Source organism: Podarcis erhardii, assembly GCF_964252035.2.
Source record: "Podarcis erhardii genome assembly, chromosome: W".
Taxonomy (NCBI): Eukaryota; Metazoa; Chordata; class Lepidosauria; order Squamata; family Lacertidae; genus Podarcis; species Podarcis erhardii.
Window position 1 is genome coordinate 14,159,263 of NC_138506.1, and position 22,013 is coordinate 14,181,275.

General features: G+C 44.4%; 1 protein-coding gene across 1 annotated transcript in view; it reads right to left on the minus strand.

Annotated features, from left to right (window-relative positions):
• Positions 1-22,013, minus strand: part of LOC309333191 (androgen receptor-like) — a gene marked incomplete at its 3' end in the record, with an annotated part of 490,100 nt that overhangs the window by 323,699 nt on the left and 144,388 nt on the right. Inside the window, 1 exon segment of the mRNA XM_081846590.1 lies at positions 5,875-5,991. Within this exon segment, the coding sequence (XP_081702716.1) occupies positions 5,875-5,991 (117 nt within the window).

The following is a 22,013-nucleotide window of genomic DNA, read 5'->3' on the forward strand; positions in this document are numbered from 1 at the left end:
TCTGTCTTTAGGGACAAACGAAGACCCATGAAAAGGGTCAGCCTGCAGGGCAAGCAAATGAGTTGCATGACTTCCATACCAGTCCCCAACATCACCCTCCCTCCAGGGTCGCTCCGATGGCATAGGCAGCTTCCCTACTCGGTGCCAGCAACTCACGCTACGCCACTGGAGCTATCAGCGGTTACTAACCACAATGGCTATGCTCTGCCCCTCCACATTTGGAGACAGTATTGCTTCTGAATATCAGTTGCTGGAAACTATAAGAGAGAAGAGGTCTTTTGTGCTTTTATCCTGCTTGCTGATTTCCCACAGGCAACTGTTAGGCAACTGTGAGAAGAGGATACTGGACTAAATGTGCCATTGGCCTGATCCAGCAGGTTCATCTTATGTTCCTCTGTGCTGGGCACCAGACAGGACAGATTGTGAGCCCCTGCTCTGAGAACTCTTTTAAGGTGGTCATGAAAATGCCAGCAACAACAACTTTCATACCACAAATCTGCTGCCCAGGGCACTGCCTAGGACCGTCTTTCTCTCTGATGTCTCACAGACAGCACCTTCTGCTAATAACCTTCATTGCCTCTTCTGCTCTCAGCTTGTGAGAAGTAGATGCCTGCCATATTGTTCCAACCTCCTAATTGACACTTTTTATTTTTGATTAGGGTAACCTAATTTTAGGTAATAAATAAATGATTATGCATTTATTGGTGGTAGCCAGAATGACTCTTGTGGATTTCTGGAAAGATTTATATTATAGATTTGGCATGGTGTCCTCCTAGAAAAAAATAACATACAAATTGAGAATTGCCAGGGGTTATATTTTGAAAAAAGAACAATTGGACATTATTTGCCTGCAAGAAACTCATGTGACAAGGCTCCATAGAAAAGTGTTAATTAATAAAAGATTAGGCCAAGAATTTATTTCTTCGGATAAAGTCAAGAAAAGAGGAGTGGTGATTTATGCAAAGGAGAGCCTGTCACCGAAATTCCTATTTAAAGATGAACACGGCAGAATTTTGGTGATTGAAATTCAGACGCAAGGAGAAAAATTTTTGATATTAGGAATATATGCTCCAAATGAAGGAAAATCGGAATTTTTCAGGAAGCTGCATGAGATTATGCTGGACTACTTAGACTACAACAACATTATTATGTTGGGCGATATGAATGGGGTCGTATCTGTAAACATGGATAAGTCGCAAAGTGCCAACATAACGAAAGATGGCAGATTACCTAAAACTTTTTTTGAAATGACTGACAATATGGACTTAATTGACATATGGAGGGTTAAGAACCCCTTAGGAAAAGAAGGAACTTTCTTTTCTGAAGCTCATCTGACATGGACACGAATCGACCAAATATGGACAACTAGAGGACTGGTACCTAAGACTAGAAAAGTGGAAATCTGCCCAAAAACTTGCTCCGACCATAATGCTTTGAAAGTGGAATTGAGACTTAACATAACCGGATCCTTTAGATGGAAAATGAATGACACCTTATTAAGGGATCAGGAGATTGTTAAGAAGGCCCAAAAAACTTTAAAGGACTATTTTGAAATAAATCTAAACACCACTGTGGAAAAAAGAACAATCTGGGACGCAAGTAAAGCAGTTATGAGAGGGTTTCTAATACAACAAAATACGATTAAGAAAAAGTTCTGGAATGAAAAGAAGGAGAAGATATTGGAGAAAATAAGAGAAGGAGAGAAAAAATTAAGATCTAGGCCCAAGTCGAAGGAAATGCTGAGAGAGGTGAAATTTTTCCAGGCACAATATTCGAAATTGATAAATCAAGAGGTGGAATGGAAAATTAAACAAATGAAACAAAGATCCTTTGAATCAGCAAACAAGTGTGGGAAACTGCTAGCATGGCAGTTGAAAAAGAGACAAAAACTTAACACAGTTACAAATCTAGAGATTGAAGGGAGAATGGTTCAGAAACCCGAGGAAATTAGAAAGTGTTTCCAGAGATATCAAAAAATAACTCAGGAAATGAGAACTACCCTGAATAGTAATATCACCCAGCAAGAAATTGAAAGTGCCATTCAGAACCTTCAACTAGGCAAATCTCCAGGCCCTGATGGACTTACCTCCAAATATTACAAGGTTTTGAAGGACTATTTGATACAACCTCTGTTGGAGGTCTGCAATCAGATTATGGAGGGGAGGAAGGCACCGGAGACGTGGAAAGAAGCTTTCATCACATTGATACCTAAACAAGAAACTGAAAAGACCCAGCTTAAGAACTACCGCCCCATCTCACTCCTAAACGTGGATTACAAATTTTTTGCGGATATTTTAGCAAGTAGGTTTAAAAAAGTACTTAATGAAGTGATCCATAAGGACCAGGCTGGCTTTCTCCCCGGTAGGCATTTGTTTGATAATACAAGAAACATTATTGACATTTTGGAACTTCTACAAACAAATCTTAATACTAGAGCGGTTTTAATCTTTATTGATGCGGAGAAAGCCTTTGACAACATTTCTTGGATGTTTATGAAGAAAAATTTGGAAGGGATGGGAGTCGGGCGGGGGTTTGAAAATGGAATAGAAGCAATTTACTCAGAGCAAAAAGCTAAATTGATTGTTAACAATGTGGTGACAGAGGAGTTCAAAATAGAAAAAGGGACACGACAGGGGTGCCCCCTATCCCCCCTATTGTTTATTTCAGTCCTGGAGGTGCTATTGAACATGATTAGAAAGGACCGGTCTGTACAAGGAATTGAGGTCGGAGTGAAACAATATAAACTGAAAGCTTTTGCAGATGACTTGGTATTAACATTACAGGAGCCAGTCTCTAGCACTAAAAGAGTGTTAGAATTAATTTCTGATTTTGGTCGGGTGGCGGGATTTAAGCTGAACAAGCAAAAAACTAAGGTTCTAGCAAAAAATTTGACAACTACAGAAACAGATGAGTTCCTGAAAGAAACAGAATTAAATGTGGTTAAAAAAGTAAAATATCTAGGGGTGTACTTGACCTCCAAAAATTTGAATTTGTTTAAAGATAATTATGAGAAATGTTGGTCAGAAATCAAAAGAGACTTGGAAATATGGTCAAGATTGAAACTTTCCTTGTTGGGCCGGATAGCAGCTATAAAGATGAATGTATTGCCGAAAATGTTATTTCTGTTTCAGGCCCTACAGATCGTGGACAAAGTGGAATGTTTTGGAAAGTGGCAGAAGGATATTTCTAAGTTTGTTTGGCAGGGCAAAAAGCCCCGAATAAAGTTTAAAATACTAACTGATGCGAAAGAAAGAGGGGGATTTGCCCTGCCAGACTTGAGGTTATATTATGAATCTGCAGCCTTCTGCTGGTTGAAAGATTGGATCTTATTGGAAAACACTGATGTCCTAGATCTGGAAGGGTTTGACAATGCTTTTGGGTGGCATGCATATTTGTGGTATGACAAGGTTAAAGTTCACAAATTGTTTAAAAACCATATTGTCAGAAGAGCAATTTTGATGGTCTGGACAAAATATAAGGACTTATTGGAGAGTAAGACTCCGAGGTGGCTCTCACCGGTGGAGGCCAAGGCACGTAAGAGACTTAACATGGAAGCCTACTGGCCTAAATATTGGGAAATAATTGAAAAAATTGGAGACAATTGGAGGCTGCTGAGCTTGGAAAAATTGAAAAATAAGGTGCGAGATTGGTTGCATTATGCACAAATTCAGGAGGTTTTTAAAGTGGATAAAAAGGTTGGATTCCAGGTGGAAAAATCGAAACTAGAGACAGAATTGTTAGAGCCAAAAAATAAATTACTTTCGAGAATGTATAATTTGCTGCTTAAATGGAATACACAGGACGAGACAGTCAAATCCGCCATGATAAAATGGGCACAGGACTTGGGGCACAACATTATGTTTGAAGACTGGGAAAGGTTATGGAACACCGGAATGAAATTTACGGCATGTAGTGCCTTGAAGGAAAATATTATGAAAATGATATACCGGTGGTACATGACCCCAGTCAAACTTGCTAAGATATATCACCTGTCTGATAACAAATGTTGGAAATGTAAAGAGGCGGAAAGGACATTCTTTCACCTCTGGTGGACTTGCCCGAAAGTGAAGGCCTTTTGGGAGATGATTCATAATGAACTAAAAAAGGTACTTAGATATACCTTACCTAAGAAACCGGAGGCCTTTCTTCTGGGCATTGTGGACCAGAGAGTACTTAAGAAAGACAGAACTTTTTTTATGTATGCTACCACAGCAGCAAGGATTTTGATTGCTAAGCATTGGAAGACACAAGATTTACCCACGCTGGAGGAATGGCAGACGCAGTTGATGGACTATATGGAACTGGCTGAAATGACTGGCAGAATCCGAGACTTGGGAGAAGAAACAATCGAGGAGGATTGGAAAAAATTCAAAGACTATTTGAAAAAACATTACAAGTTGTATGAATGTTAAAAAATGCTCTTTTTAGAAATTCTTGCTTCAGCATTGGTAAATTAATGAAATGGAAATTAAGGTACAAGAAGTTAAAGGTGGAATAATGAAATAACTTTATTATGTTTAAGTTAAAACATATAAGATTTGGATTACAACAGCTTTGAAATTAGGAAACATGATAAAATGAAAGATACAATAAGTCTGGAAATAAGTTAACAAATTGCTGATATTTTGTATTACAGAGAATGCAGGGTTTGGAGGATGTGGGGAAGTCCAATAGATGGAAAAAAGGATTATGGAAAATTTGTAATCTCTCTATTGTATTTTTCTTCCTATGTCTTTATTTCTTTTTTCTGTACTTTATAAACTTAATAAAAATATTATAAAAAAAAAAGAAAATTAAACCCCCCCCCCAAAAAAGAGAATTGTCAGGGGCCTAAGTAAATAGAAGAACTTTGTACCACATTTAGTCTGACTTTATCTCCTTTGTAGGTAAAGAGGAACATGGCCAAGAACCTCCTCCAGGTTATGAACAAATTTGCTTAATACATTAAGTTAGAATGTAAGATGAATGTTGTGATATTTTTTTTATTGACATGGTAGAGTATCTGATTTGGTTACAGTGGTACCTCGGGTAAAGAACTTAATTTGTTCTGGAGGTCTGTTCTTAACCTGAAACTGTTCTTAACCTGAAGCACCACTTTAGCTAATGGGGCCTCCTGCTGCTGCCGCGCCGCCGGAGCACGATTTCTGTTCTCATCCCGAAGCAAAGTTCTTAACCTGAGGTAATATTTCTGGGTTAGCAGAGTCTGTAACCTGAAGCGTATGTAACCCGAGGTACCACTGTATTATTTATGATTATTGAATTCAGAGTACGTGCCCATTTTAGAGCTCTAAGCACAATTTCTCAATATATCCTACTGCTCTGGTTTGTTTAACATGTGGTATTTGAAGATTTCATTATTATATGTGTTGCAGTTTGGTTTGTTAATGCAATGACTCCTTGCTTGCTTGTAACTAAACTTTTTGTAGATTTGAAAACTAATAAACATTTAATTAAAAAAATAAATAAATCCCTGCCTTGATTGTGGGAATCACAGAGGTTAATCTCTTGAGGATCTGACCTCAGAGCACAGGTTGGGGTTTTGTTTTGGCTGGAGGCCCCTGCCTGACTCAGCAAGGAATGGGGTGCTTGCCAAAACCTCAGTGAAGAAGGGCACTAATCTAATCTATCAGTGCCAGGCTGCGTATCTCCCTCCAGCCTCATTTAGATACATGACACAAAGCAAGCAAATCAGGTATGCTAAAATTAATGATGATGATGATTATAATAATAATTTATACCCCACCCATCTGGCTGGGTTTCCCCCGCCACTCTGGGTGGCTATTATACTACTCCACCCATCTGGGCGCCTTACAGCATATATAAAACATAGTAAAATGCAAAGAATCAAAGGTTCATAAACAGAAGTTGGATTACCTCCAAGAGTCATCCCAGCCTCATAACATTTCCGAAGGCGGCAGGAAGGGCAGTTTTTTCTCCGGAACCTGTTGATGGTGCAGTCATTTCGGCTGGCACAGAGGTACTTCTGTTTACCTAAAAGCAGCAAGAGGGCATATCTTGAACACAAAATGGCAATTCTCCCCTTGGTAGAGAGAAGGAGCATCAAATGCTCAAAGTGACAAGCTGGAATCATAGTATTGCAGGGTTTCAGAGGTCCCCCACGGTCCATCTAGTCCAACCACCTGCAATGCAGGAATCACAGCTAAAGAATCCCTGAGTGGTGGCCACCCAAGCTTTGGCAAAATGTTCTTTTGCCAGGGCAAAATATTAACTATTATTTATGCAAGGCCAGCTCAAAAGCTTAGAATGCTGAAGCAAAACTATAAATGTAGTGTAATAAAATAACAACACAAACCAATGTTCATTCTACACATTTCCAGCTGATGACTAAAATAAATACATTTTTAAAAACTTAACACACAAAAACCAGCAGTGGTTTATGTTTAAAACAATAAAATCACGTTATTAATTTGTAAAGGCCTGTGGGTATTTAATACAGTCTTCAGCCTGTGCCAGATATGACTATAAAGGAAAAAGGGATAGGGAGGGTGAAGGAGAAAAGCAAGTTCAGACATGAGTTCTTGCAAGGTAACTGTTCCTATTAGCACCAGCTGGGATAGAAACGGTTCATGTAGCAACCAGGCCAAGTTCAAGGTGTTACTTTTAGTATATAAAGACCTAAACGATTTGGGACCAGTTTGCTGCTGAGTTTCTTACTCCATATGCACCCACTTCCACCTGCAGAACTGGCACTGTTACAGGTGCCACATAAAACCTTTTCCACATTTGCAAGAACTCAGTCGTTTGATGTGGCAGCACCTACACTTTGGAACTCCTTGCCTCTTGACTGATATAAAGCATGCACCTTTGCTGTACTCTTTTTGGTTATGCGCTAAAAACATTCTTGTTTGGACAAGGCTGTCCAGACATAGAAAGTTGGTGTGTGTGTGTATTTTTTATTAAATTTTCTGTTTAACACTTTAAACTACTGTGTTATCACGGTGGAAAATCTAATAAAAATTTATTAAAAAAACAACACTTTAAACTACTCATTTTACATCCTTAAGATATCAATGACTTCCCTTCTTCTCTTTCCATGGTTCATTTTACATATCATAAATCCCTGCATATTTTACAAAAACTATACCACTCAGTATTCCATTATTGTCGGGAGTCCAGTCCCCGGCTTGATAACACAGTGAGCGTAGTTAATTAAAAAGGATGATTTATTGTAAAAACAAACCGATAACTCCAGACGGCATTAACACAGCCTCCACCATCATGAATTAAGATGACCCTTCTAAGGATCCCTCCCGTTTACTAAAACAGAAAGTGAACTTATGAAGCTTACGTCTTTTTTGCTTCCTGTCTAGCAAGCCCCCCATACGCCGGCTCCGGCAAGAGATTGGTTCAGCTCCAACATCTTCCGAGTCACTACCTCTGTCTCTGTTCCCACCTCATGAACTGCTTCTGTCTCTATTCGCGGTATTTTGCACTTCTCGAGAGCGTTGGCAGGGCTCCGAGCGTTGGCAGGGCTCCAGCTCACCCTCGTCATTCTCTTATCAACTGGCATTCCTAAGGGTGGGGGAGTTGGCACTAGGCTATGCTCATCTTGGCTGGCAGTTAACCCTCTCTCTTCCTGGTTACTTCTTTCACTGGGAGCTGGCTGGGCTGGCTCATTCGTGACACCACACACCCCTAAGGTCCTCCTCCACCTCTCCCAGCTCCCCCTCCTCACGAGGGGCACTGCTGAAACCTCCCCACCATTCATCCTCACTCTCTTCCCAGTAACCTCCCCCTTGCAGGTTTTCCTCTACTTCCAATCCCCAATCTGCCTCACTCTCTTCATCTTCTTCCCACGTCTCACATTCCTCCTGCCACCCTCTTAGTTTGGGTTTGTTGGGGTACCTACGGTGAAACTCCACCTGCAACCTAGGGGAGTGTACAATCCCAGAGTCCTCCCATGAATTTTCCTCATGCCCGTACGCCTTCCAAGACGCTAGATACGGTAATCTCCTACCCCTCCAGGGAGAGTCCCGCAGTTGCAACACCTCATATTAAGGTTCCCCCTCTACCATTATAGAAGGGGGTGGCGACTCTTTTGGCAGTTGATACTGGTGCGCAGGCATCACCGGAGACAACAAGGACCTATGAAAGACAGAGTGTATCTTCATGGACGCAGGTAGTCGAAGCTTGAACAACACAGGGTTAATTGGCTCTACCACTTCAAACGGCCCCACCCTCTGAGGGTCCAGCACCCTGAGGGTTACAACACCGCCCCTTACTCGGCAAGTCTTTGGTAGACAACCACACCTGATCTCCCACCTTTACTCCCTGCCTAACTGTCTGTGCTTATCCACCTCCCTCTTATATTGCTCCTTCACTCTCTCTAGGTGATTCTGAAGTAAGCTATGCATAGTTGCCAGTTCCTCTGCAAACTGTACCGCGGCTGGCACCGCCAGGTTGTCTTCCTCCCCTGGAAAGATACATGGGTGTTGTCCCAGGCAGGCGAAGAAGGGAGTCTGTTGCATAGACGAATACACCGTGTTGTATGCAAACTCAGCAAGGGCCAACTTATCGATCCAATCATCTTGTTGGTAACTCACGTAGCAACGCAGGTACTGTTGCAAAGTGGCATTCATCCTCTCCGTCTCTCCATTTGTCTAGCTGATGAGAAGCAGACTTCTACCTTCAGCAGTTGCATCAGTTTCCTCCAAAACTGGGAGGTAAATTGCATCCCTCTGTTTGATATGATCCTCTGAGGCAATCCATGCAGTTTAAACACATGTTCCACAAATAGTTATGCTGTCTCCTGCACCAATGGCAACTTTCTACAGGGTATAAAATGTGCCATCTTGGATAACAGATCCACCCCACCCTCTATATAACCAACTGTTTCTGCGACTCCGGCAGGTCAGTGATAAAGTCCATTGCTATCGCCTCCCATGGCCCTTGGGGGGGTAGGGAACAGTTGGAGCAGTGTGGTGTAGTGGTTAAGAGCGGTGGACTCGTAATCTGGTGAACCAGGTTCGCATCCCCACTCCTCCACATGCAGCTGCTGGGTGACCTTGGGCTAATCACACTTCTCTGAAGTCTCTCAGCCTCACTCACCTCACAGAGTGTTTGTTGTGGGGGAGGAAGGGAAAGGAGAATGTTAGCCGCTTTGAGACTGTTAGGATATTTCCGTTCCACCTTAAGGAGGGAGCAGGTTGTTGTGTCACAGCCTGTGTATTTCCTGTTCACAGAAAGTTTATGTTTTGTACATTGCTTTCGTTTCCTCTCTGTGCCTGGACACTGAAAGCAGGCAGTCATGTTTTTTCTTTGTTCTGATCAACGCTGAATAAAGTTGTAAATAATGCTCTCCTGAGTGCATCTTTCGCTGTACGAACTCTGCTGATAGAGCGTGCACCAAGGCTTGGAATGTGGAAAGCTATTTCCGAGGCTTTGTGTCGCTAATTGACTGATACTGTGTTTCTACCAGAGATCGATGGATCGCACCGGAGGCGACGTGGGGGCATGATGGCTTTTGTCTCCCTGGCAGTATCCCAACAACAGGTTTTGGGCCCAGATTCACGGCACTTACAGGAGAGTAAGACTGCAAAAGACTGCTGTGAGGTATGTGTGGGAAAAGCGAAAGTAAGGCTTTTCTGTTGCCGCGGCAGAGAGCCTTTGATGTCCAGCAGGCTAATTAGCCTTGGAGTCGAGCCAAACAGGCTTCAAGATTTATGGGTGCCAAGATAAGGAGTCTCTGAAGTGAAAAAGACTCATGGCTCAAGTAAAGAGCTGGAATGGAGTTTTTACAAGCCTCAGATGATGGCACTGAGTGCCCAAAGTTGAATGCCCACAATTATGAGACTTGGGCAAGTTGCTGTGAGAGCTTACTGCGACAGTTTGGAGTGTGGCATACTGTGTGTGAAGCCCCTCCAGTTCCTCTGACAGATAGATGGAGGGCCCAAGATTCAAGGGTCATAGACGTAATAGTCTTATCCGTCTCTCTGGAGGAAATATCAACACTGGCTGGCAATGTGACAGCACGTCAGATGTGGAATGCTTTGAAAGTAGCCCATCTGCCAGTCATCCCAGCCCAGAGTTTGACTGCATTGGAGGTCCTGGCTGTTTCCCAGAATGCGAGTGAATGCAGGGATGCCGAGGGCACCGGTTGCAAGCTGCAGGGGGAGCTGACTGTGATGTCATCCCAGGCAGCATTCCAGCCTCCAGGGGGAGCCAAGGAGTTGGCGGCTGAGAGCTCTGTGTCCTGTGAGAACCAAGGTCATCCTCACAGATACCGGAAGGCCAGAAGTAAACAGAGACAGAAGCCAGCAGATGGCCAGAAGCAGAAGGGGGGAGGAAAGCCCACGCCAGGGAAAAACAAGGCTTTGTTTGCTGGCACAGCTTCACCAAAGGCTAAAGGCAAGTCTGATGGCCAGGAGCAGGGGGGCAAGCAGCAAAAGCCCACGCCGGTGGAAGACAAGGTTTTGCTTGCTGGAAAAGCTGCTCCAAAGGCCAAAGCCAGATTTGCTGTAGATGCGGGAGCCACACGGCATTTGGCCAAAGATAAACATCTTTTTATCTCCTTCACGCCTCAAGATGGTGAGATCCACCAGGCTGATGGAAAGACGTTGCGAATTGCAAGAGTTGGGAATGTGAGACTGGCAAGTCTGCACACAACCATCAGAGATGTACTTTATGTTCCAGATTTTGCAGACAATTTGCTCAGTGTCCCACAGCTGACTGGGCGTGGCTTTGAGATTTCCTTCAAGAGGAGCGTCTGTGTCATCAGGAAAGGCAAAGAGGACATTTTGCATGCAAAGTTTATAGATGGTTTGTTCTGTATAACTTATGATGACAATGGTGCTGCTGTGTCTAATGTTGATTCTTGTTGTGTTGCACAAACTAACAAAGTTCTTCATGCAGGATGCATTCACGAGGCACACAGAAGGTTTGCTCACATGTCTTGGCAGGCACTGGCCAAGATGCCTGAGTTGGTTCAGGGTTTGAACATCAAGCCCTGTAAGTTTCACATGAAATGTGTATCTTGTGCAGAGAACAAGGTGAAGGTTGCTCCAAAAGGCAAGGAGTCTAGCAGGCAGGCTTCCAAACCCTACCAGATAGTCCACGCAGACCTGGTTGGTCCACTTGCGCCCTCTTTGGGTGGAGCAAGGTACTTCATGGTTCTAATTGATTCTTTTTCCAGGTACATTCATGTGTTTATGCTCGAGCAGAAATCGCAAGCATTTCCTAGGTTCAAGGCATTCTGTGCTTGGTTGGAGAATGCTCACAGTAAACGTATCGGTTGTTTCTTTACTGCTCGAGGCAGGGAATTCACTTCTCAGCAGTTTGAAGCTTTCCTGACTGAGAAGGGAATCCAACATGACCTCTCAACGCCTAGATCGCCATGGATGAATGGACTTGCTGAGCGAGCAAACCAGACTTTGCTTCAAGGCCTAAAAACCTTGTTGCATGATGCCAATCTCCCTGAGAAGTTTTGGGGGGAGGCTCTGTCCACGTTTGTTTATTCCTATAACAGTAGACTGTCATCCCTTATTGGTTGCACTCCCTATGAGAAGATGTTTGGTAAGAAACCTTACGTCAAGCACATGAGAATCTTTGGTTCTGACATGTGGGTACACACCCCACAGAGCAACAAGCTTGGGAAGCGTGGGGCACATGGTTTGTTCATGGGGTACGAAAAAGGTGCATACAGAGTATGGATGACTGACTCTAAGTCCATTAAGTTCACAAAGAGTGTTGAGTACAATCCTAAGTGGGGGGAAAATGTGGGAATTTTCCAGAGTTACCCAGAGGAAGATGAAGATGATGTGAAAAAAGCAGATGGTGTTGAGACAGAAGAGGAAGCTGAGGATGATGATGATGATATGATGATCAGAGTTCGGATTCCAGCTCAGTGGGCAGCGCTGCTGCTGGTGTCAGCGACAGTGATGACACAGCAGACTTGAATAGGAACCAAACTTGGGAGCTGGTACCAGTAGTCCCAGGAATGAGACTGGTTGGCAGCAAATGGGTCTTCAAAGCCAAGACAGACCAGAATGGCAAGGTTGTCAGACACAAAGCCAGATTGGTTGCCAGAGGTTTTTCACAGGTACCAGGACAGAATTACCATGAGACCTACTCACCCACCGTCAAATATGAGAGCATTCAGCTAATGCTCAAGATTGCTGCAGAGGAGAAACTGCATGTTTCCCATCACCAGCGGCGTAGCGTGGGTTATCAGCACCCGGGGCAAGGCAAGTAATTTGCGCCCCCTAACCCGGGGCAAGGCAAGTACAGTAATTTACTCTCCCAAGCAGCAGCAGCAGCGAGGCTTCTCTTTCCCCTGCGCTCTCCCGGAGCTGCCTCTTTTCTTTCCTTTTTTCCCTTTCTCCAAGGCTTTTCGCTTTCTCTCCTTAATTGATTCCCCCTCCACACCGCGGCGTTTCCTGGCTGCTTCCCCCCCCTTCCCCTCTCTCTCCTCCTCGCTCTGCTTGCCCTGCCCTGCCCTGCCTGAGGGCGCCCTGAGGAGACTCCGCTCTCCTTTTTGACCAGGCGAGGTGGAAAAAGGGGGGGAAAGTCTCTTCCTGCCCCCTCGCCAGACTCCCTGCTCGGCTCGGCTCACTACCCAGGCGGCCAGTGGAGAGAGAGCCGCAATTACCATAAAGCTCCTCTCCCTCCGCTTCGCCAAGCTGTCAAAGCCCGGCAGCAGCGGCAACGGCAGCAGCAGGCGCAGCCAGACCCCCGCCAGCCCGCCCGCCCACCCGGCTTCCTCTCCTTTTTTTGCCCGCGGCAGAAGGCTTCGCTCTCCCCCTTCCGCGACCTCCTCGCCAAGCCAAGCGAGCGCGGGCTCCCTAACCCGTGGATTTTAGTAGGGGCAGAGAGCTGCTAGTGCGAGTGCGCCCCCCGCCCATGTTGCGCCCGGTGCGGCCGGCACCCCTGGCACCCCCCACGCTACGCCACTGCCCATCACGACATTAATACAGCTTTTTTGTAGGGGATTTTGGGGGAGGAGCTGTTTATGCTTCCACCTGATGGAATGCAGATACAGAAGGGAATGGTCTGTAAACTTCGGAAATCCTTATATAGTCTCAAGCAGAGTGCCAGGTGTTGGAACACAAAACTCACTGAGACATTGCTTTCTCTAGGTTTTCACCAGGGAAAAGCTGATCCATGTGTGTTTGTCAAGGAGGAGGGGCAAAACAAACTGTATTGTTTATGTTTTGTTGATGATCTTCTGATGTTTTGGAAGAATCAGGCTTTGTACCAAAGCACCCTAGCTCAGCTGAAGGAGCACTTTGACATGAAGGATCTTGGTGAGGTATCCAACTATCTTTCTCTGCAGGTGGAGAGGGACCAAGCAGGTAATTTTCTGGTACACCAAACACAGAAAATTGCTGATGTATTAACCAGGTTGAATTTGGTTGATGCAAACCCAGCAGACACACCGATGGTGACAGGTTACCAGGTAGATAGTACTGCTGAAGCGTTTTCTGACACTACGCTGTACAGATGCATTCTAGGCAAGTTGAATTTCATTGCTAGATGTTCAAGACCTGACATAGCTGTAAGCACTAACCTGCTTAGCAGACATGCTAACAATCCTACTGTTCAGGATTGGAAAGCTCTGAAGCGCATAGCCCGCTATTTGAAAGGGACTTTGCACTACAGACTGAGGTTCACCAGTCAGAAGACTGGAGGTCTTGAAATCTTTGCAGATGCTAGTTTTGGAAGTGACACCACGGATGGTACAAGCACTTCTGGAGTATGTTACGTGTACAACCACTGTCTGTTTGACTGGTTGTGCAAGAAGCAGACGACAGTAAGCCTAAGTTCCTGTGAAGCAGAACTCAATGCTCTGTCATTTTCACTCATGGATTGTGAATGGTTGATACAACTGTTTCAGGACATCAGAGTTTCTGTGAAATGTCCTATACAAGTGTATCAAGACAATAGATCCTGTTTGGCTTTGCTGAACTCAGAGAGTTGCAAGCAAAGAACCAAGTACTTGCAGATTAAGCTACATCGTGCAAGAGAGTGTATTCAGAAAGGACTCATTCAGGTGTCCTACATGCCAGGAAATTAAATTCTTGCTGATCTGTTGTCTAAGGTTGTTAACAGAGAACAACTTAAGGTTTGTGTAGAGAGGTTGCAGTTGGGTTGAACCACAGGTACTACAGGTTACACGGAAAGGGGGAGGATGTTAGGATATTTCCGTTCCACCTTAAGAAGGGAGCAGGTTGTTGTGTCACAGCCTGTGTATTTCCTGTTCACAGGAAGTTTATGTTTTGTACATTGCTTTCGTTTTCTCTCTGTGCCTGGACACTCGAAGCAGGCAGTCATGTTTTTTCTTTGTTCTGATCAACGCTGAATGAAGTTGTAAATAATGCTCTCCTGAGTGCATCTTTCGCTGTACGAACTCTGCTGATAGAGCGTGCACCAAGGCTTGGAATGTGGAAAACTATTTCCGAGGCTTTGTGTCGCTAATTGACTGATACTGTGTTTCTACCAGAGATCGATGGATCGCACCGGAGGCGACGTGGGGGCATGATGGCTTTTGTCTCCCTGGCAGTATCCCAACAGAGACGCCTTCGGGTAGTGATAAAGCAGGATATCAAATCCAAACTCTTCTCTTCTTCTGCTGGCACTTCACGGGGCCTCTTGGCCTGCTGACAAATCTCTCTTTTAAAAAAAAAAAAAAATTATTAAATTTTTCAATAGAAACATACAAATACAAACAACCATAAGAACAAATACAAACAAAAAACAACAAGTATAATTTCAAACCTTATTTTCACAACCTAGTTTCCCCGACTTCCTCATACCTCACCGTTTTGTATTCTAGTTTCATTATCCCATCAGCAAATCCATTCCCTTGTTTCCCAAAAGTTTTTTACTAATTCCATTCCTTTTCTTACTCGGCATCTCTGAAAACCACATTATTTTTAAACCCATGTCAATCTAACATTCATCAAACTTGTAGTATTTATTAAGATAGTCCTTAAATTTCTTCCAATCTTCTTCCACTGTCTCTTTCTCCTGGTCTCGGATTCTGCCCGTCATCTCTGCGAGTCCCATGTAGTCTTGTCATTTTCATCTGCCATTCTTCCAGAGTGGGTAAATCTGATGTCTTCCAATACTTTGCAATAAGGATCCTTGCTGCTGTTGTGGCATACAAAAATAAAGTTCTATCCTTCTTTAACACCACATGGCTGACCATACCCAGGAGAAAGGCCTCTGGTTTCTTCAAAAAAGTGTACTTAAACATCTTTTTCATTTCATTATATATCATTTCCCAGAAAGCCTTAATCCTTGGGCACGTCCACCAGAGGTGAAAGAATGAGCCTTCATTTTCTTTACACTTCCAACATTTATTATCTGGCAAGTGGTAAATTTTTGCAAGCTTGACTGGGGTCATGTACCACCTATAGATCATTTTCATAATATTTTCTCTCAGGGCATTACATGCCATAAATTTCATACCGGTGGTCCACAACCTTTCCCAGTCAGCAAACATAATGTTATGACCAATATCTTGCGCCCACTTGATCATAGCTGATTTAACTATTTCATCCTGTGTGTTCCATTTCAGTAGCAAGTTATACATTTTTGATAAATTCTTAGTATTGGGTTCTAACAGTTCTGTTTCCAATTTGGATTTCTCCACCTGGAAGCCAATTTTCTTATCCATCTTGTAAACCTCCAGTATTTGGTAATAGTGAAGCCAATCTCGCACTTTATCCTTTAATTTCTCAAAACTCTGCAGTTTTAAATTACTACCCTCCTGTTCTAAAATTTCCCAATATTTCGGCCATGTTGTTGTTTAGTCGTTTAGTCGTGTCCGACTCTTCGTGACCCCATGGACCAGAGCACGCCAGGCACTCCTGTCTTCCACTGCCTCCTGCAGTTTGGTCAGACTCATGTTTGTAGCTTCGAGAACACTGTCCTCTGTCGTCCCCTTCTCCTTGTGCCCTCCATCTTTCCCAACATCAGGGTCTTTTCCAGGGAGTCTTCTCTTCTCATGAGGTGGCCAAAGGTGGCCAAAGTAACAGTTCTCCCTCACCGCTCCTGCCCGCTGAGTGAGGGGTTAATTCTTGCTTTTGAACAATGGATTTGTTATTCAAATGCAATCTTCAAAGGTTTCAGCTTAATAATCTCTTTGCTTTCTTCTAACTACAATGCGGTAAGGCAGACTTCCTTTTTGTACCTTTCCCGTGGTGGTAAAATCTTTTAAAATTTAAAGTCCAATTTAAGCCTTTATTCCTACTCATGAGTAGATGCTTTCAGATCCAATTTGCCAGAAGAAATCAGCGCTCTCCGATAATGGCGATGCGGCTTCGCTCCACGGACTGGGTAACGGCTCTCAGCACCGCGCTCCCCCCGACACCGTTCCGGAGCCTTTAAAAAGGCTCTTTTGCAGTTCGGAGGGGTCGTAATGGTACCCGCCGAGCCTCCTTGTTTACAGGCTTCTCCACCTGTAATTTTTGAGGTTCCCCGCTTCGCCGTAGCGGCAGGACCCGAACCCGCGGAGCAGGCTTTTCCCGGAGCTCCGGGAAAAGTCCGCCATTAATCGCTGGCGCCGACCGGAAGTCCGACAAATCTCACACACCTTTACATACTCCTTGGTTTCCTCCTTCACCTTCGGCAACCAAAACTGTCGTGTCACTTGGCATAAAGTTTTGTATTGTCCAAAATGTCCCACCGTGGGGCTGTCATGGCACTGCCTCAGAACCTTGGCATGGACATACATGGGACATACATACATACATACAGTGTACAATGTACACAGGTTGTACATTGACTATAAAGGTATTATTATTATTATTCTACAGCAATCCTCCTCACTCCACAAAACTTTTAGCATCGCTATCCCCTTGCTGTATTGCCTCTTTCTTCTTTTTGGCAAAGTCATCCTCTGCAGTTTGCTTCAGGAATTCAGGCATCTCAGCTACGGAAACCGCTGCTAGTTGTATCTATTCCGGCCTGAGGATGTGCCTCTGTACCAGAACGGCTTCCTCTCCTTGATACTCCTGCTTCTGCTCTTTGGTTCTGTGAGCCTGACACATACTGAACTCTAAAGTTAAATCTGGCGAAGAATTGCACCCACCTTATCTGCCTCTGGTTAAGGTGTCTAGCCATCTGCCAGTATTCAAGGTTCTTGTGGTCAGTTCACACTTCCACCTGGTGCTGTGCCCCCTCTAGGAAGTGTCACCACATCTGCAGAGCATCCTGAATAGCAAGCAATTCTCGTTCCCAAATAGTGTAGTTCTGCTCCGACGGGTTTACCTTGCGCGAATGGAATGCACACGGTCTCAGTTCCCCATTCACATCCTCTTGCAACAACACCACTCCCAGAGCCCTATCAGACGCGTAGGTTTCTACTGTCATTGGCTTGTGCGGGTCAGGGTGTGCTAAATACTCCTTTGAAGCAAACATGGCCTTGAGCCTTTTGAAAGCTCTCTGAGCCTCCTCTGTCCACTGGAAAGGTCTTTTACCCCTCAAAAAATCTGTGAGCGGGGCCGTTAGCCCCGAGTATCTGGATATAAACTTATGGTAATACAGTGGTACCTCGGGTTAAGAACTTAATTCGTTCCAGAGGTCCGTTCTTAACCTGAAACTGTTCTTAACCTGACGTAGCACTTTAGCTAATGGGGCCTCCCACTGCCACCATGCCGCCGCTGCACGATTTCTGTTCTCATCCTGTTGGGATTCGCAGGATACTGGATAAGTCTGCAGGCTTCAACAGGATGATGCAATACTCTGTGAAGTGCTGGGTCAGAGTGACTCAGCAGGAGTGTGTGATTAATGTGATTGGCTATCACCTGTTTTAAAAAGGAAAGCCTGTTTAACAGTGGTTGTAGTGGTGGTTGTGCTGTAGTGTGGTGGTGCTGTGGTGGAGAGTATTCGTTTGTAAGTACTCTGTATGGACTGTTTCTTTTGTAAATGCCTGTATATAACTCACATTAAAAAGACTGCACTGGAAAAACCTGGAACTCTTAGCGTCTCTGCTGAAAGCGCCGCGTGGAATACGCGACAGGGTTATGGGCCCAGCACGCTTCCGCTGCGCAAGAGTACAGGTGGCAGTTATCTAGCCGTGGGTGCTGGAGGTGAGCTGCAGGGATGGAGCAGTCCAGAACTGGCGTGTTGCTGGAGAAGCTGACGGCCACAAACTACAGCACCTGGTCGGTCCGCATGCAACACTTCCTCAAGCGTGAGGGCCTGTGGAAGGTGGTGGAAACTCCACCGCAGCCCCCTGAGGAGGATGAGGACGACGATGAAAAGCTGGCACTAGCAGAGGCCCAGCTTGAAAAGGATGAGAAAGCTTTGGCTACGATCATCCTTGGAGTGGACGACAGCCAGCTAGTCTACGTAGCTGATAAGGTGACGGCAAGTGAGGCGTGGAATGCGCTCAAGGCTGTCCATGTGCGAGAGACAGCTGGCTCACTGATAACACTGACCAGGAGACTGTACCGGTGTCGGAAGAAACCGGGGGACTCCCTGGTAAACCACCTAAAATTCCTAACAGGCTGTTTCCAGGAGCTAGCCTTAAGAGGGAGGCCTGTGGGGGAAGAGGACAAAGTCTTTATAGTCCTGAGTTCCCTTGATGACAGCTATGATATGCTGGTCAACTCCCTCGAGTCTGTAGAGACTGATAAGCTGACTCTGGAATGCGTTACCGGACGGTTGTATGCAGAGGAGGACAGGCGTGCAGAGCGAAAGATGACCTCAGCCCAGCTGTTGGAGCATCCAAGAGGGAACAACAGCCGGGAAGACCAGAGGTGTCAGAAGCCGGAGAAACAGCCAGGAGGAGCTGCTGCAGACCAGCCGGTGGTCAACAAAGTAAAAAGGTGTTTTTGCTGCAAGTCCAGTGGACATCTGCTGCGGGACTGCCCGAGAAAACAACAAAAACAGCAGAAGCACAGGAGGCAGCAGAGAGAGTCTACCGCTTGGGTGTCTGCAGATGGTCAAGAAAATGAAGAGCTGTGGGTTCTGGACAGTGGAGCTTCTCAAACCTTTTGTAAAAGAAAAGCATTGCTAACTGATGCCAGGGCTTCAAACAAAAAACATGTAAGTCTTGCTACGGGCCAGAAAGCTAATGTGGTTTGTGAGGGGGAGGTTGTGTTCCCACAGCTGGGACACACATTCAGGAATGTGTTGTGTGTGCCTAGTTTGCAAAACAATCTCCTGAGCATTCCTGACTTGGCAAAAGCAGGCTTTGAAGTAAACTTTGTGGGAGATCAGTGCCAGATAAAGCAAAATGGGGCAGTGTTGGCAAATGCTAACCTTAGAACTAATATGTATGTACTGCAGTGTGAGTCTAAGGTTGCTAATGTGCAAAATGTCCCAACCCATGATATGTGTATTCATCTCCTGCACAGGCATCTGGCTCATGCTAGCTATAAGGTGCTAAACAAAACATTGGAGTTGTGTGGGGGGGTGAAAAACATTAAAAGTTGTGATAATTACCTAGACTGTAATATCTGCAAGGAGGTTAAAAGCAGGGCTTGCCCAGTAGCAAGAGCAAGCCAGAGAGAAACCAAAAAACCACTGGAGTTGATTCATGCTGATGTAACTGGTCCTTTTCCACCAAGTGTCTCCCATAACAAGTACTGTTTGATTCTAGTGGATGACTATTCTAGATTTGGCTGGGTCTATCCATTAAAGCAAAAGTCTGACGTTGCCCAAACTTTGAAGTTCTGGGTAAGAAGGGTAGAAAGGCAACTTGGTGAAAAGGTGTGGTCTATTCAGACAGACAGGGGAGGAGAGTTTATGGCAAGCTCCCTAAGAAACTGGTTGCGTTCCCAAGGGATTAAACATAGACTTACCAATGTGGCAACGCCTCAGGAGAACGGAGTAGCAGAGCGTAGGGGAGGTGTCTTGCAGACACAAATGAAAGCATTGTTAGCAGATGCAAATCTTCCAATTAAGTACTGGGCTGAGAGTATTAAGACCGCAAATTATATTGGGAATCGCTTGTGGTCAAGGGTACTAGATGACATACCCTATAAGATTCTCTATAACAAAAGTCCCAGTTTGCAACATTTGAGAATCTTTGGGACAAAGGCATGGGTTGACATACCTGTAAAGAACCGAAGAAAAGGTGGAAAAAGGGCACAGCAGTTGCTATTTCTTGGGTATGAAAGTGGTACGAAAGCCTATAGGTTTGAAGATGATAAAAATCTTTTGAGTTATAGTCGATCAGCCAGCTTTAATGAGCAAAGAAATTGGCCCAAGATACATGCAAACCTGCTGCCAGAAAAAGTTTTACTGCCGAGCATACCTGATAAGGCAGTTGAAACAAAGCTGAGAATTGGCAGCTCTCCCAGAGAAACTGAAAGGGAGGAGGTAAAGGTTGAGCATTTTTCTCCAGCTGCTAGCATGGAGCAAGTGGGAAGAGAGAGTGCAACAGGGACAGGAGGAGGTAAATCTCCAGAATCAATCCACCCCAAAAGCAGTCCTGAAGGAAGCCCAGAGGGTAAGGTTAATCAACCAAGGAGGTCTGCAAGAAGTAATAAAGGTCAACCTCCAGACCGTTATGGGTTCCCAGCCACCATAAACCAGGTTTGTGTAACTGAGCCAGAAAACTTTGAAGAAGTGCAAGAGTTACCTACTCTAGAGAAAGAGGCGTGGTTAAAGGCAATGCAGGCAGAGTATAACTCTCTGCTAAACAACAAGGTGTTTGTACCTACAGAATTGCCTGAAGGTAAAAGGCCCATAAGCTGTAAGTGGGTTTTTAAAGTGAAAAAGCTGGCTGATGGTAGTTGTCAGAGGAAAGCCAGGTTGGTTGCAAGGGGCTTTACACAAAGAAAAATGATACATTATGATGAAGTGTTTGCCCCAACAGCAAAGGCTGAAACAGTAAAATCAGTTTTAGCAATGGCAAGTCTGAGAGGGTTAAAAGTTAATCATTTTGATGTTGCCTCAGCATATTTAAATGCTCCTATTGACGCCGAGGTGTATTTACAGCAAATACCAGGTTATGAGCTGGAAAAAGACAGCATGGTGTTAAAACTGCAAAGGGCACTATACGGTTTGCACCAAAGTGCACGTCTATGGCATGAATGCATAGACACAACTTTGAAAAAGATGGGATTCAAACAAAGCCTGGCTGATTCCTGTTTATATTCAGCAATGGTGCAAGGAAGTGTTTGTTATTTACTTTTGTATGTTGATGATATCTGTCTAATAACAACTGCACAAAAGCAAGTGCCTTGGTTTATAAACAGCCTAGGTAACAAATACAAACTGAAGTATTTGGGAGAGATTCAGAATTACTTAGGAGTAGAGGTTCAGAGAAATGAAAAGGGTGTCTACTCTCTGAGTCAGAAGGAAAAAATTGAAAAGACATATGGAATGGAGAGAGCAAATGAGGTTGACACTCCCATAACTACCCAGTACAAAAATGAACCAGAAGGGCAAAAATGTGAGAATGCAACAGCGTTTCATTCTCTGTTGGGTTCTCTGTTATATTTAAGTTGTTGGACAAGACCCGACATAACATTGGCAGTGCACATGTTAAGCCAAAGAAGTGCAGACCCGGCTCAGAGAGATTGGGTAGCACTTAAAAGAATCCTAAGGTATCTGAAAGGCACAATAGATTACAAACTGGTGCTGGATACAGGATATGATCAGCAAGTGTATGCATACGCTGATGCCAGCTGGGGGGACAGAGAAAATGGAAAGTCTACCACTGGCTATGCCATATATATTGGAAATGCCCTGGTTCAGTGGAAATCCCAGAAACAAACATTTGTTGCCACAAGTACTTGTGAAGCAGAGTACTCAGCCATAAGCGAATGTGTGTCACAAATAGAGTGGTTTGCTTGTCTAACAAAAGAATTTGGAATACCTTCTGAAATGCCAATCACTGTGCTAAGTGACAACATGGCTGCACAACAGCTTGCCAACCAACAGAACTTTAAAAGCAAGAGTAAACATATTGCTATAAGATACGGAAATGTGAAAAATGCTTTGGAAAGAAATGTGTTAAAGGTACAGCACTGTAACACAAAATGTAATGTGGCAGATTTGTATACAAAATGTTTGGATGCTCCTAAATTTCGAGA